The sequence below is a fragment of the Anneissia japonica genome, unplaced genomic scaffold (assembly GCF_011630105.1).
Source record: "Anneissia japonica isolate Jap-2015-1 unplaced genomic scaffold, ASM1163010v1 scaffold21_len1647178_cov195, whole genome shotgun sequence".
NCBI lineage: Eukaryota > Metazoa > Echinodermata > Crinoidea > Comatulida > Comatulidae > Anneissia > Anneissia japonica.
In genome coordinates this window covers 1,235,430-1,248,786 of record NW_022750455.1, presented here as the reverse complement: position 1 = coordinate 1,248,786, position 13,357 = coordinate 1,235,430, and the positions used below count along the sequence as shown (strand labels likewise).

Below are 13,357 nucleotides of genomic sequence, written 5' to 3'. Positions count from 1 at the left end.
TATATATATATATATATATATATATATATATATATATATATATAATTAAAACGGAACAGTAGAGAAAATCCGATCAGAATGACAAAATAAACAACTAAGTATCCACTGGAAGGAATCCCAATATCTGCAGACGGATCCGATTCGGCCTTCCAGGACTCATCAGTGCAGCTGGGGTATAGACCCAAAAGAAACGTTTGACCAGCTTAGGAAGGGCCCAAACCAGTCCCACTACCACTAATGATTACAGAGCCAAACCAAGGCAATATATGTTTTTATATATATATATATATATATATAATATATATATATATATATATATATACATAAATTAGGCATAGATATGCGATGCGGGCACGTATGTTCCGGTCCTATCATATGTAGTGAGACTATCACGAGTGACAAAAACCAGGGTTGACATATTTCTGAAACATAAATAGGCCCTATATTTTATTTGAGCACAAATATTTCGGTCGTCCCTGCAACCTTCTTCGGTGTGTAGTGCTAAAAAAAATACATTTATGTTCCAGAATCATCATGTGATCACAGAGAGCGATAATTATGTTATTATACATATTTTGATTAACTTACATTAGTTTCATAGGTCATTTATTGTGCCATAACCTTGAGCACGCAAATCCATATTCATTAAAAAAAAAAAAAAACTATCAATTCTAAAAAAACAGCAACCTTATTGTGTTTACCAGTTAACAGTGAATACGAATATGCCTATGTATCTTACCTTGCAACTATGAAAAAACAGGTGTTATGTAGGAACTTTTCGCGTGGAATCCCTTTCGATCAGAATCTTATCAAAAGTACACGAGTATAGGCCTACCTGTTTCGCTACATGTGTGCCGACTAATATATATCTAACGAATTTCGTCTTTAAACTGTAGAATTCTATCGTTTGGTTTATAAGTGGTTACGACTCACCATCGCTATTCTTATTGGTTTCCCTGAAACAAAACGTATATTACTGACAAGATTGATTGGTTAAAATGTGTCACATGACCGATGGGCGTTCCGTTGTACAGGTGATTTCCAATGTAATCATTGTTTTTCTATATATTCTCTTACAGCAACTACACAATTGAATGATACAGTATAAGAACAAACGGATTATCTAAATTACAGAAAAAGCCGAAAACAACTAAATTGAGGAGTCTGTTAGCAATTTGAGATTTATAACGGCTTTATCAATCATAGATTATCATAAAGGATACCGTAGTTTGTCGATGCAATTCCAGCCAGCAGTAGTAATAATGAAACTTTGTAATCAGTACAAAATGAAACATAAAACGTAAATAAAACGTGAAAAAGAATTCAGTTTTCCATAGTAACAAAATCCTTTAATAAACAGTATTTAATTTTAACTCAAGTAGATTATAATGTGAATAAAATCAGAAGCTAGTATAATATGTGTGCGTTGAAATTGGCTTAAAAAATATTCCCACTTTAGGATCAGCCTCAGGTATTGTAGGTAAGGAGTGGGTCTAAAGCCCGGCATTCACTGCGCCCGACGGTCTTCGGGTGACGCGAATCTATGGAGAAAGCAAGGCCATGACGCGCGCGCAGCGACGATGACGACGCGCAATGACGACCCGTTCATCAGACGGCGCGTTGTCCAAAGGCGGGCACTCACTGCATGCACCTGACGGTCGTCGGCCGACGCGAACGCCACGTCGTGCGCGCAACACATAGTTTTTAATAAAGATCCGTTCAGACTGCCAGCGACAATCAGCAGACGGTGTCGCGTCGTCTAACGCTCTCAGGGAGCGGAGTTGGATTCGTACGAACGTCGTACGACGCAATGAGTGCCCAGCTTTAAGCTCACAAGCAGTTGAGGCGAATCTTTTGGACGACGGTCGTACGACCGTCTTACGCCGCAGTGAGTGCTCGACCAGCATAAGACATACTTTATCAAATAAAAAATGCTCACAAGAAGAAACCGAGGGTATAATCATATTTTGATTCATGGAAACGGCCTAATTATCTTTTCTTCACAGGGTGCCGTTTTATCATACCCTGATCTTGAAGAAACGGCATGAAAACTAATGGACATGTATTCTCACAACAATTTACATTTATATGAGTCTAAAAAATCAACAGTTCATAAAATTTCAATTGAAAGAGATAATTGCATTTAGTTTTTTTGCCTGACATTTTTAGCAGCTTTATGTCAACTACAACTACCAATCATTACATGCACCATGCTATAATTATAAAGCCATAATAACACGACCAACACCAGGCCTTTAATTAATTGGGTACGGTAGCTTGTCAGCTGTTGTTAAAGGGCATATACATTATTTTGTCTACTACATACAGTGAAGTATCTAGGGGCCTTGGTAGGGTATGTGATCGTCGCCTTAGAGGCGGGGAACAGACCAACAAGTAAGTACCCACTTAAATGTACTTATTGACTAACAATCAAAAATGAGAATGCGACGACAGTTTAATAATTTGCTGTTCTTTAGCAATTTAATGATTTTTATATTAAAATGCCTATAAATCAGCGAGCACTTTTTTCTATTCGGTCTGTTTCTGGATGGAAGTTCTGTTTTTTACCACCTCTGATTGCATCCCGATAAATATTTTTTAAATAAAAGACAAACATTAAGTAAATAACTTGGTTGATCCTTTTGAGTGAGCCATTCAAAACTTTAAATTGTTGATGTTTTCGCCGATTTTTGGCAGTGTACGGTATCTTGTGTTTTGGCCTACTAGTATGATAAATTACATCACGAGATGGCGCTAAGCAGATCACAGGCTAAAATATACCCGTCCGTTTTAACCCACTCCCCGACCAGTAGGTTCGAATTAGTGTTTACAACAACGTGTCGTTGGGGGACAAGTGCGTACTCCTGGCCCTTTTTGGTCAGTCTGTTAAGTTTGATTGACACTTCAGAAAGTCCATTCGGAGAAAAAAACCCCATCATGTATGCATTATAAGTACACTTGTATGTGCTAACAATACAAAACGGCATTCAATCAAACTAATGCCTTACTTAATGCATTATTCAAAATTTAAATGTACGGAACAAATTCTAACATTAAAGCAAAAGTACGTTTCACTTAAAGCAGTGGAAATTAACTCAACTCTCTTTTCTTGTAATGACGATTTCAATAACTGCTACAAAGTAGTTAAATCACGTTTAGACCTATATTAAATTACTAGCGTTGGAAAAACCTCCTTGACGTAGGCCAACTTATGGTTGTGATGGAGTTTTGTTCTATTTTAGTGATTCATTTCATTACTTTCCGTGTTGTTTTGGTTACGAGCCTCCACGTCAGAATGTAGCCTACAATTCATTGTGTGCCGCTGAACAAAAAAAAAATCGTCATAGGCCTATTACAAATAACAAGCGAGCTTCACAGAAACACATTGAAAATATGATATGTAAAATTACTATCCAATTTGTATTTCTTTCTGAAGTATTATCGTAAGTGGGTAAATAGAAAAACAAAATGAAAGTTGTATGTCACTGTAATTATGCTATGCATGCGGTGGATAGATGAATGTAGTCGGGCCGTTTGATGATCGATTTTAATCCCACATTGGACATGTCATTTGAATTGGTATCGATTGAATATTTTATTGACTGAAAACATTTACCGGTTTCTTTATGGAAATAACAGCGATCTAACGTATCAATGACTCACTGCAGACCGATTGTCTAATGGAATTCTGTACGATATTTGAGCGATATGACCATTATATCAATTCCCTTATTCAATATTGTAATGGAATAGTTTTGCAGAATAATAACAGAATGGGAGAACGATATCCTACTCATGAGATCGACAGCGGCACAGGACGGCGAGAATCGCCACTCAATGAACATGTTACAACTGAAAAAAAAAACATTTAACTCTGTGTACTGTACTTAAAATGCACTAAAATGAATGAATAGAAAATCTTGGGCGAAAAGCTATGGAATCCGTTATGTTACAAGCCGGAAAAGAAGACGATGATGACGATAGTAAAGATGATGATACTATTTTTATGATGAAAGTGATGATGATGAGGAAAATGATAATGACGACAATGATGATGACAATGAAAATAACGATGATGATAACTACGATGACAGAAAATGATAATGATGCTTATGAAAATGATGATGATAACGATAATGCTTCAGTCTCTCTCCGATTAAATCCATAGTGAATTTGGCCTTCCGGGCGGCGACGACGACGATATGATGAAAGTGACGGTGATGAGATGATGACAATGACAAAAACGATGATGATAATGACGATGACTATGGGTGATGAAAAAATGATAATGATGATGATGTTGATGAAAATTGTGATCATAATAATTACACTTTTTGACTTCATTTTCGGTGATGTGTTGGGTTTTGGAAGGAAAGATATCTCATTTCATAAACTACGATAGTATCATCATTATGTTGTATCACTATGCGAACCTTATGCATTGAAACAACTAATACCATCTGTCGCACCACAATAAACTTTTAATGACTACACAGAAAATCCATCATATTATGAATTAGTGGTCGGCTATCGGTATATGTATTGTATAACGGCCATCACTTCACACATTAACCCCCTTCAACATTGTAATATTTTAATTAATATGGATTACAATTTTTAAACATCATTCTGACAATGAATGAACGCATGTATATGCATATCTATGTTACGATCATTATTATAAATTGGCCTAATTTATGCATTTCATAATGCTTATTACATTATTTTTCAATGTATGAGTATGTATACATGTGAGCATAAAGAATATGTAGTACTGAATGTAAGCCAATTAAGTGTTGCATGTAGCCAATAAAGCTCACTTTCAAAAGAGGACAAGCATCGTCGACAATATTACTACCTGTTATAGGCCCATATACTGAATTTACACAAATTGAGCAATCTGTTTGTATGTAGTTCCCATTAGTGATTCTAAGAATGTACTGTACAAATAAAGTGGTTTACCGGAGGCCTGTAGATATATCACGGCCAATCAAGAATAGAAAAGTATATTTACATTCTGTATAAGTTGAGATATAGTGGTGGTTAAGATGCCTGCCTTCCAATTTCAGGGTTCTGGGTTCATATTATGTAACAGAACAGTATGTTTTCTCACGACTAAAAATCTCTCCACTCCCTAAGTTACGCAAATGTGACTTAGTTTATAACACATCTCATTCTTATTATATAATTTTTTTCAAGATGGCACTTGAATTGTCGTGAGATAAACTGGAAGGGGCATCCTCTATAAATATGGTATAAACAATAAAAAAAATTAGGGCCCCACCATGAAATATTATTATTAGAATTATTGAATTATTATTAATTATTATTAAGGGCATGCGCGGAGAGGGCGGGGAACGCACGCCTCCACCCTACAACAAAACCTTCGCGCTCCCCAGTCTCGCTCAAGTAGATAAAAATTACCGTACCTCATATGACCTCATTTTGCAGCGGTGTGACGAAATGGCGATGGGTTACGATGGGTTAACAAGGCTAGGCCCTGTCTCTTATACACATCTAGATGTGTATAAGAGACAGGTGTGGGTGTGTGTGCGTGTTTTTCTCTTTAGGATGGCAAAAATTGAAGAATATCAAAACACAATAGGGGGCAGCAGATCCTTTTGTGGAAGTATTCTTTGAAAGTAATGTGAAAAATGAGAAAAACTGAACTTATAATTGAGTCATTATTGAAACAATTATTGCTGAATGGATTGATGAACTGTCTCTGCTAAATGCCGTAAGTACCTTTTTTCAGACTTTTCCCGCAGTTTTTAAATATTAAAAAGTTTGTATCTCATTAACTGTTCCCGAGTTAACACCCTCTTCTTAGGACGGTCTTTAAAATATAGGCCTACACTAGATTTTATTTTCCTCCGGAGCCCGACTTCAACCTTCATATTTTTAAATTTGATATAGCATATTTCAAACCTACGTACTGGAGAGGAATTTACTGCTGTTTTTGAACTCTTGGCTTGAGGGTCTCTCTTTAACACCATTTTATTTGAATCTGCAGTTATATACATCATAACAGTCATAATTAAGTAAGCCATAAGTAAATTTAGTCTGTTAGGCTGAGAATGAACAAACCCTCTCTTTAAAAACTACAAAAAAAATGACATTGGTAATCCACGGGGAGTCAGAGCGGCTCAGTAGTTCAGCCAGAGACAAACATAAAGTCATTACATGAGTTAAAATGGATTGGGTTCCATTTAATTTTTATCATTTGTATTATCGTCTTAACTTTATGGGGGGACTGCAAAATTCTTGATTTCTTATAGAAGCAAATACATTCGTATTCGCTATGACCTGAATATGCTAAGCATTATGCGTCTAACATAGTTAACACTGCAAATCTATTAAATAAATTTAAATTTATAATTGAAAAGAAGAACAAACCCTCTCTTTAAAAACTACAAAAAAAAATGACAGTGGTAATCCACGGGGAGTCAGAGCGGCTCAGTAGTTCAGTCAGAGACAAACATAAAGTCATTACATGAGTTAAAATGGATTGGGTTCCATTTAATTTTTATTATTTTTATTATCGTCTTAACTTTATGGGGGACTGCAAAATTCTAGATTTCTTATAGAAGCAAATACATTCGTATTCGCTATGACCTGAATATGCTAAACATTATGCGTCTAACATAGTTAACACTGCAAATCTATTAAATAAATTTAAATTTATAATTGAAAAGAAGAACAAACCCTCTCTTTAAAAACTAAAAAAAAAAAAACCCTCCCTTTAAAAACTAAAAAAAAAAAAAAAATGACAGTGGTAATCCACGGGGAGTCAGAGCGGCTCAGTAGTTCAGTCAGAGACAAACATAAAGTCATTACATGAGTTAAAATGGATTGGGTTCCATTTAATTTTTATTATTTGTATTATCGTCTTAACTTTATGGGGGACTGCAAAATTCTAGATTTCTTATGGAAACAAACACATTTGTATTCGCTACGAACTGAATATGCTAAACAGTATGCGTCTAACATAGTTAGCACTGCAAATTTAATAAATAAATTTAAATTTATAATTGAAAAGATGTATTGTAAAGATGTAGTATACAAAAAAAAATATTTTTTCCTTACAGATACAACTCAGTCAAAAAAACCCTAACAGGCATATTGAAATATATAGGCCTACATGATTTGTGTGTATGCTATTCTTGATACATTCAATACTTTATCGATATTGAATACAATACAGTGTAAAAACTATGTTTGTGTGACGAAATGGCGATGGGTTACGATGGGTTAACAAGGCTAGGCCTATATAAAACAAGTTTTGCTTACGCCTTGTGAGCTGCATCCGTTGTCATGAGCATGTAAATTAATGACCGTGAACTTAATGCTTGTATAATAAGAATTGCCAGATTTACGAGTATGCTATGTAAAGTTATTTAATCCCATGGGGCGGTATGATATATAGTAGTAAAATACATTAATTTGATATCCGCCTATAGTACAATTAATTCGCAAGGGAATATCATGTTTTATGCTTAGAACTGCACCAAAAAACAAAAAACAAAAAACGTAATGTCGGTTAATTTTGCATGATATATGTACACTCAAAGATTTTCTAGCCAATATCAAAAATTACCAGTACGTGAGTGTAGCATATGCACAAGTCCTAATCAGGAGTATAGGAAGTATAAACAGAGTCAAAGACTGCAGCATTCACCATATGAGAAGGATTTGTGATTTACGTACATTGCTTCTACTGTGGGTTACAAATTGATGTACAAGGCATAGCATATTAAGTTTTAGCCACCATAATTACTTTTATAGCACACAATGCCATTTCAACAAAGTGATAGAAATCCACTGATAGCAAAGCAACTTTCTGGTTTCTTTGTTCCAGCCAATATAGGTAAAGGTCGTATTATACTTTGACCGCCTTACACGCAAGTAATATGGTATGTTCAATCTGTGAATGTTGCTACTATTCATCCAGTAAGTGTTAAGTTAAAACACCTACTCAACGTTAATTATAGTACCGGTAAGTTCCAGTTTTTGATAAAAATACAATTTTAACTAATACGGTATGTGTTTATAAAATTATGATATATATAAAGCAAAAAGATATCAATTATATCAACCATGGACGAAATATAGAGAAAAAAATTGTAAAAATAATGAAAACAATTATGAGCAATACTCGTCACTCGCTAAATTCATACACCTTTCTCAGATCTGGTAAACGACGAAAAATAATTTGATGTAGAATTTTTGCCATCTTCTTGTGAGAATTTACAATGGGTCTAATTTTTTGTTTTAGGTTCCAGAATGTCCGTAATATATAGTTTTGCTAGGGCTATTCAGGTCATCAGGACCTCAGTAGTAATGTCCCCCACGTATGAATGCATAGTTCGGTTAGGATAGGGGTATGTGTGTCATTAGGACCTTAGTGGAGTAATGCCCCTACCCCATAATTCAGAATTTGGTTAAGGTTGGGGTATGCATGTCATTAGGACCTGAGTGGAGGGAGTACCATCCCTATGCCAGAATAAATATTTTGGTTAGGGTTGGGGCATGCAGGTCATATCTTAGTGGAGTAACGGGGCCCCCTCCCCCAGAATGCATAGTTCGGTTAGGGTCGGCAGTGGCGGATTTAGGGAGGTAAAAAAAAAAAAAAAGAGAGAAAAAGAAAAAAATGATAGCCCAGAATACTTCAAATTTTATGTTCGGACGTCTAGAACACAAAAATTTCGCAGGGGCATGCCCCAGACCCCCTACGACAGTGTCGTCTCAATCGGCCCAACTTTCAGCCCCACCCCCCTTTGGACATTTCTGGATCCGCCCCTGGTCGATGTATGAGGGCCATTATGATGCATAGTTTGGTTAGGTTTCTTTTATTTTGTTGAGAGAACTTTACTTTACATGTACCACTGAATTTCCTTTTGGACGAAATCGTATCGTATCTCTGTTTAGGCTCAATTCAGATTGTAGACAACAAAAGACGGTTTTTATTTTTTTGCTCAGTAATGAAATATAACAGCTTGGCTAAATCCCTTGTGCAAAATTTATGACCATTAAACAGAATTCCCCTTCCCCAACCCTTGTATTTTCCATTATCAACATGCTAGTAATACTAAAGGGTAATTAATTAAAAAAAAAAATAATTGTGGCAGATTAGTAAATTCCAGTGTCTTAATACAATATCATCCAAATACATTAAAATACTATTAATTTAAAAATGAATAGTCAAAATCCCTACCTTCTGAAATTGCTTGAAACTTGAAAAATTATAGTTTTGGTCAGTGTTTTTGTTTGTTTTTAATTTTCTTAAGCTTTTTATTAACAAATTTTAACATATTTTTTTAATGAATTTTAATGTATTTTTGTATTGCATTTCAATGTCCTTTGGTAAAATTCCAATTCTGTACATATACTTTAATTCAGCATCTGCTCCAAAGTATACCAAAATATAACATTTTAATAACAATCACACAAACCAACAATATGTCCATGTATCATGTAGTTATTTATTCAAATACAAAACATATTTTCTGATGTTATTCAATGGAAAATAATTTACCAACTGGCAATTTATAAAAATAAAATTAATTTACAAAAACAACATTAATTTTATTTTAGTAGATATATTTACGTCACCACAAACAGACGATACAATAGTAAGTTTAGACTACATACACCCTTGGCTTGTCATTCATGCTGACGTTGTGCGCACATGTGGAAAGTGTTTTGAGTTTTAATGTGATGAAACACTATCACTTGTCTATGCCTATTTAAGATAGGTCTAGGTAATATGGCCGTAATCGAATGCCCTAGACAATGTTAAGGCCTGTTTACTATATTTCAGTTTAAATTCTATTAATTTAATTTGATGTGTGTTTATTGAATCATAATTACAAAGGGTGGTTCCATCTGATGTTTCTCAATACAACTCTCAATGGCATCTCCACACAGCTTCAATGAATCAACCACTGATGGATTGGTCATAGCAACCACACGAAGGTTAGTGGGCCGAAGGCAAATAAATATAGTGGATAATAAATAAACATCTTACTGTATGTCTTATGTTTTGCATGTATTTATAATTCATCAAACACACTTGTATACTATTATACTAGCTATTAGAATACTTAGAATTCCTTTGATGGGGCCTTCTGGCAATGAGTTGGGCAGTACATTGGGAGGCAAATCCACTACTTCCATTAACTGCATGAGAAGACAAATTTTGAGTGTATATTATACACATGCTATATTGTCAAGATTCAAATTCTGATGTTTGCCAATTAAAAAATATTTACATGTCAAGTGGCTTCACTGGTGGCGCTTTACATGATCTAACGAGCTGTCTGTTGCAGGTTCATCTGCCGACCTTTCCTTGCTGCTTCAAGAACTTGCGCTCGTTGCCAAAGTTCTTTTGTGAGAGTTGTTTGGCCATGCGACAAAGAAAGCAGTCTGGAATATTAAGATTAAAAGAAGAGACAATGCCAATTTAATTTCAAAAGTATATTTCTTATTTAAATTGGATTACCCATTTTATTTAGTAAATGTATCTGTTCTTTTAAGGTTCTTAGAGTTGAGTGTTCTAACGGAGAATTCAGTCAGTGGTTGAGACTAACCTGTACTGCATTCTGTAGAGGGAGTCCTTCATATATATATATATATATATATATATATATATATATATATTTGCCAGGAGATAGTGGTCAGTGTTAAGCTCTGTCCAGACTATCAAATTTTCTTTGAAAAAAAAAACCTGTTGTATGCCCATATATAGTGATGATGTGCCTATATATGGTCATGACGTGATGTCATCATGACCATATTTAGGTATTTCACATGTTTTTGTCAAAGAAAATTTGATAGTCTGGACAAGCCTTTAGTCTGAACAAACACATTTGCATGGCAAGTCTGAGCAAAGTCATAGCTTTAAACACAAACACAAGCACTAACAACAATTTAGTCACATTTCCTATGCTGCTTTCTATTATTTATTATGTTTACGTTGGGATGTAATGCTCACTTCTTTCGTTGTGCCATTGTGTGTGCGATTCAGGGACTAAAAACATAATAAAAATAATCTATATTCCACAATGTAAAGTAGTAGAGACACAAAACACAGACATAAAAATACTCATATAGATGTAGAAATAACAAAAAAATATTGATATAATACATTAACAACAATGAATCAAAATTGTTACCTAGCAACAAGTAGCAGACAATGGAAATCATCAACTGTCATATTCTGAGGGTTCTGCTTGCGTAGCTCCACAAACTCTTCCTCAATTTCCTTTCAAAATGTCAAAAATATACAGTACATTAGCACCATATAAATAATATCATTATGCTATCAGAATGTAATAGGAAATTAGTTTGTAGCTCTCTTGTCACTTGTTACTGTAGCTGTACATTCATTTCAAGCTAAATAGCAAATTCAGGTCAAGTTATGAATTTCATTTTATACATGATCAAAGTATGATGCAAGTATATAAATGGTATGACTTTAGATCTTACTTTCTGAATAGGCTCTGGTAGACTGTTTTATTATTAATATTACTATCCCTGTCTCTTATACACATCTAGAGGGGTAATAATAATAATAATAATACTCAAACATTTATAAGGCACCAATTCCAAATTGAATGATCAAAGGCGGGAGCATTATTACCCCTGGTCACTGGATAACGTACAATAGCAAATCAGCACAAAGTGCAACTTTGTCTGCTCCCTGGGGAGATTATCCCTAGTCAGTCGCTACTTCTTTAGCGCACAAAACTAGAACATTCAATGCCACAATATCCTACGAGGTACCCATTTATACTCCTGGGTAGAGAGAGACAAACATAGATAAAGTGCCTTGCCCAAGGACACAAGCAACTTGCACAGCGAAGAGTTTCGAACCCCTGACCTCAAGGTTGGGAGTCCAAGCCACAATCGATGCGCCAACCACTTCTATATATGTCTCTACAACATCTCCAAATACATCCAAGCATCAAGGTCAAGTTGGTAAATATTGTATTGTAGCATAATACACCTAAAATCATAATAACCATTAAGTTTCAAAATGCTATTAACAATGGCAAAACTAAAAGAGCCTAGATGATGCCAAATAATAACACAAAGTGTGTGAAAGCAACAACTGTATTAAGACTGGTGATAAAAGTCAATGCAGACAATGTACAATAATATATGATGCAAAGCACAAAATCGATGCATTAACAATATAGAATATATACTGTATACAGATGGAGTTGAACAATTTGAAAAGGAAAATATTTAATATGCGACTCAATAAAGAGGAGGCATATAGTAAGTTGAACAATTTTAAAAGGAAATGCTAAAAAGGGATGTGAAAATGTTAAAGTGATTGAAGTTAAATGTATTTTACAAATGTTCATGCATGTAGTAGTCTCCCATTTATTACCCATATATATATATATTTTTTCATAAGAGAATTAATTTTGATTAACTTGAAGTATTTATTAAAGAAGCTACAAAAAAGGTTTAAATACTGGCTGTATAGTTCTAAATGTATATTACGTGCAAATACTGTATAGAACTTTTCCTATATTTTGTGCATTAAAAAGAAATGATCTTCACTACATCATGGCCCACTTTCAACATCAACACTCATTTGAATGCATGCAAAGTTCTAGATCCAGTGTTGAAGAGAAGAGTCTCAATATACATGTATTTGTACACCATACACTATTTCATTTGTCAGCTGTGGAGCTGTGACTTAGTGGTCAGGATGCCTGCCTTAGAATCTCAAGGTACTAAGTTCAATCTCAACAAACAACCAAAAAACAACTCCGCATCCCAAGCATCATAAACAGACATCATAAACAGCTTCACCAGACGGATCACCATTCTTACGATGTAATAAATTATATTTTATCTGATATGATATCAATTTCATTTAAAATTTAACCCATAACCAAAATATGTATATATATGTATATATTGCATGGATTAAAACAGTGTTATTCTTTCATTATCATCATCATCATTTTTGTTTATTATTAATATTACTATCCTTTCTTGCTATTTCATGATTTTTTTCTTGTATTTTATGCTATGTTGTATTAACCTTTCAAGGAGTAAAGATCCTCTGGGTACCATACATGATTTACGAGTGCACAGTTTCCTGTATTATAGTTAGGTTTCTTTTTCTCTGAAGGGATTTGGTTATGGGTTAAATTTTAAATGAAATTGATAACATATCAGATAAAATATAATTTATTACATCGTAGAAGTATCCATAAGGGGAAACCTTAACAATGAAGAGGGTTAAAAATAGTACCTTAAGGAGAAAGTAGTGTCGCTAGTGTCGACAAAAAGTTTCCCCTTAAGAGCCGAATAAAGGAATATATATATATATATA

The 13,357-nt window shown here is 34.4% G+C and overlaps 2 protein-coding genes and 1 long non-coding RNA gene across 6 annotated transcripts in view; 1 reads left to right on the top strand and 2 right to left on the bottom strand.

Annotated features, from left to right (window-relative positions):
• The window catches only part of LOC117121377 (prolactin-releasing peptide receptor-like), a 41,468-nt gene extending 40,573 nt beyond the window's left edge, over positions 1-895 (bottom strand). For all 4 annotated transcript variants that reach the window (XR_004447536.1, XR_004447537.1, XM_033266563.1 and 1 more), the window contains exon 1: positions 740-895. The gene's annotated coding sequence lies outside the window, so the exon portion shown is untranslated. The remainder of the gene's footprint in view (positions 1-739) is intronic.
• A 4,711-nt stretch (positions 896-5,606) lies between these two features.
• LOC117121342 lies at positions 5,607-8,627 on the top strand. Its single transcript, XR_004447531.1, has 2 exons — positions 5,607-5,737; positions 7,859-8,627. It is a non-coding gene; the product is annotated as an uncharacterized LOC117121342 (long non-coding RNA).
• An 835-nt stretch (positions 8,628-9,462) lies between these two features.
• The window catches only part of LOC117121347 (mini-chromosome maintenance complex-binding protein-like), a gene marked incomplete in the record, with an annotated part of 27,145 nt that continues 23,250 nt past the window's right edge, over positions 9,463-13,357 (bottom strand). Inside the window, 3 exon segments of the mRNA XM_033266509.1 lie at positions 9,463-10,425; positions 11,175-11,263; positions 11,488-11,509. Coding sequence (XP_033122400.1) covers positions 10,308-10,425; positions 11,175-11,263; positions 11,488-11,509 — 229 coding nt within the window.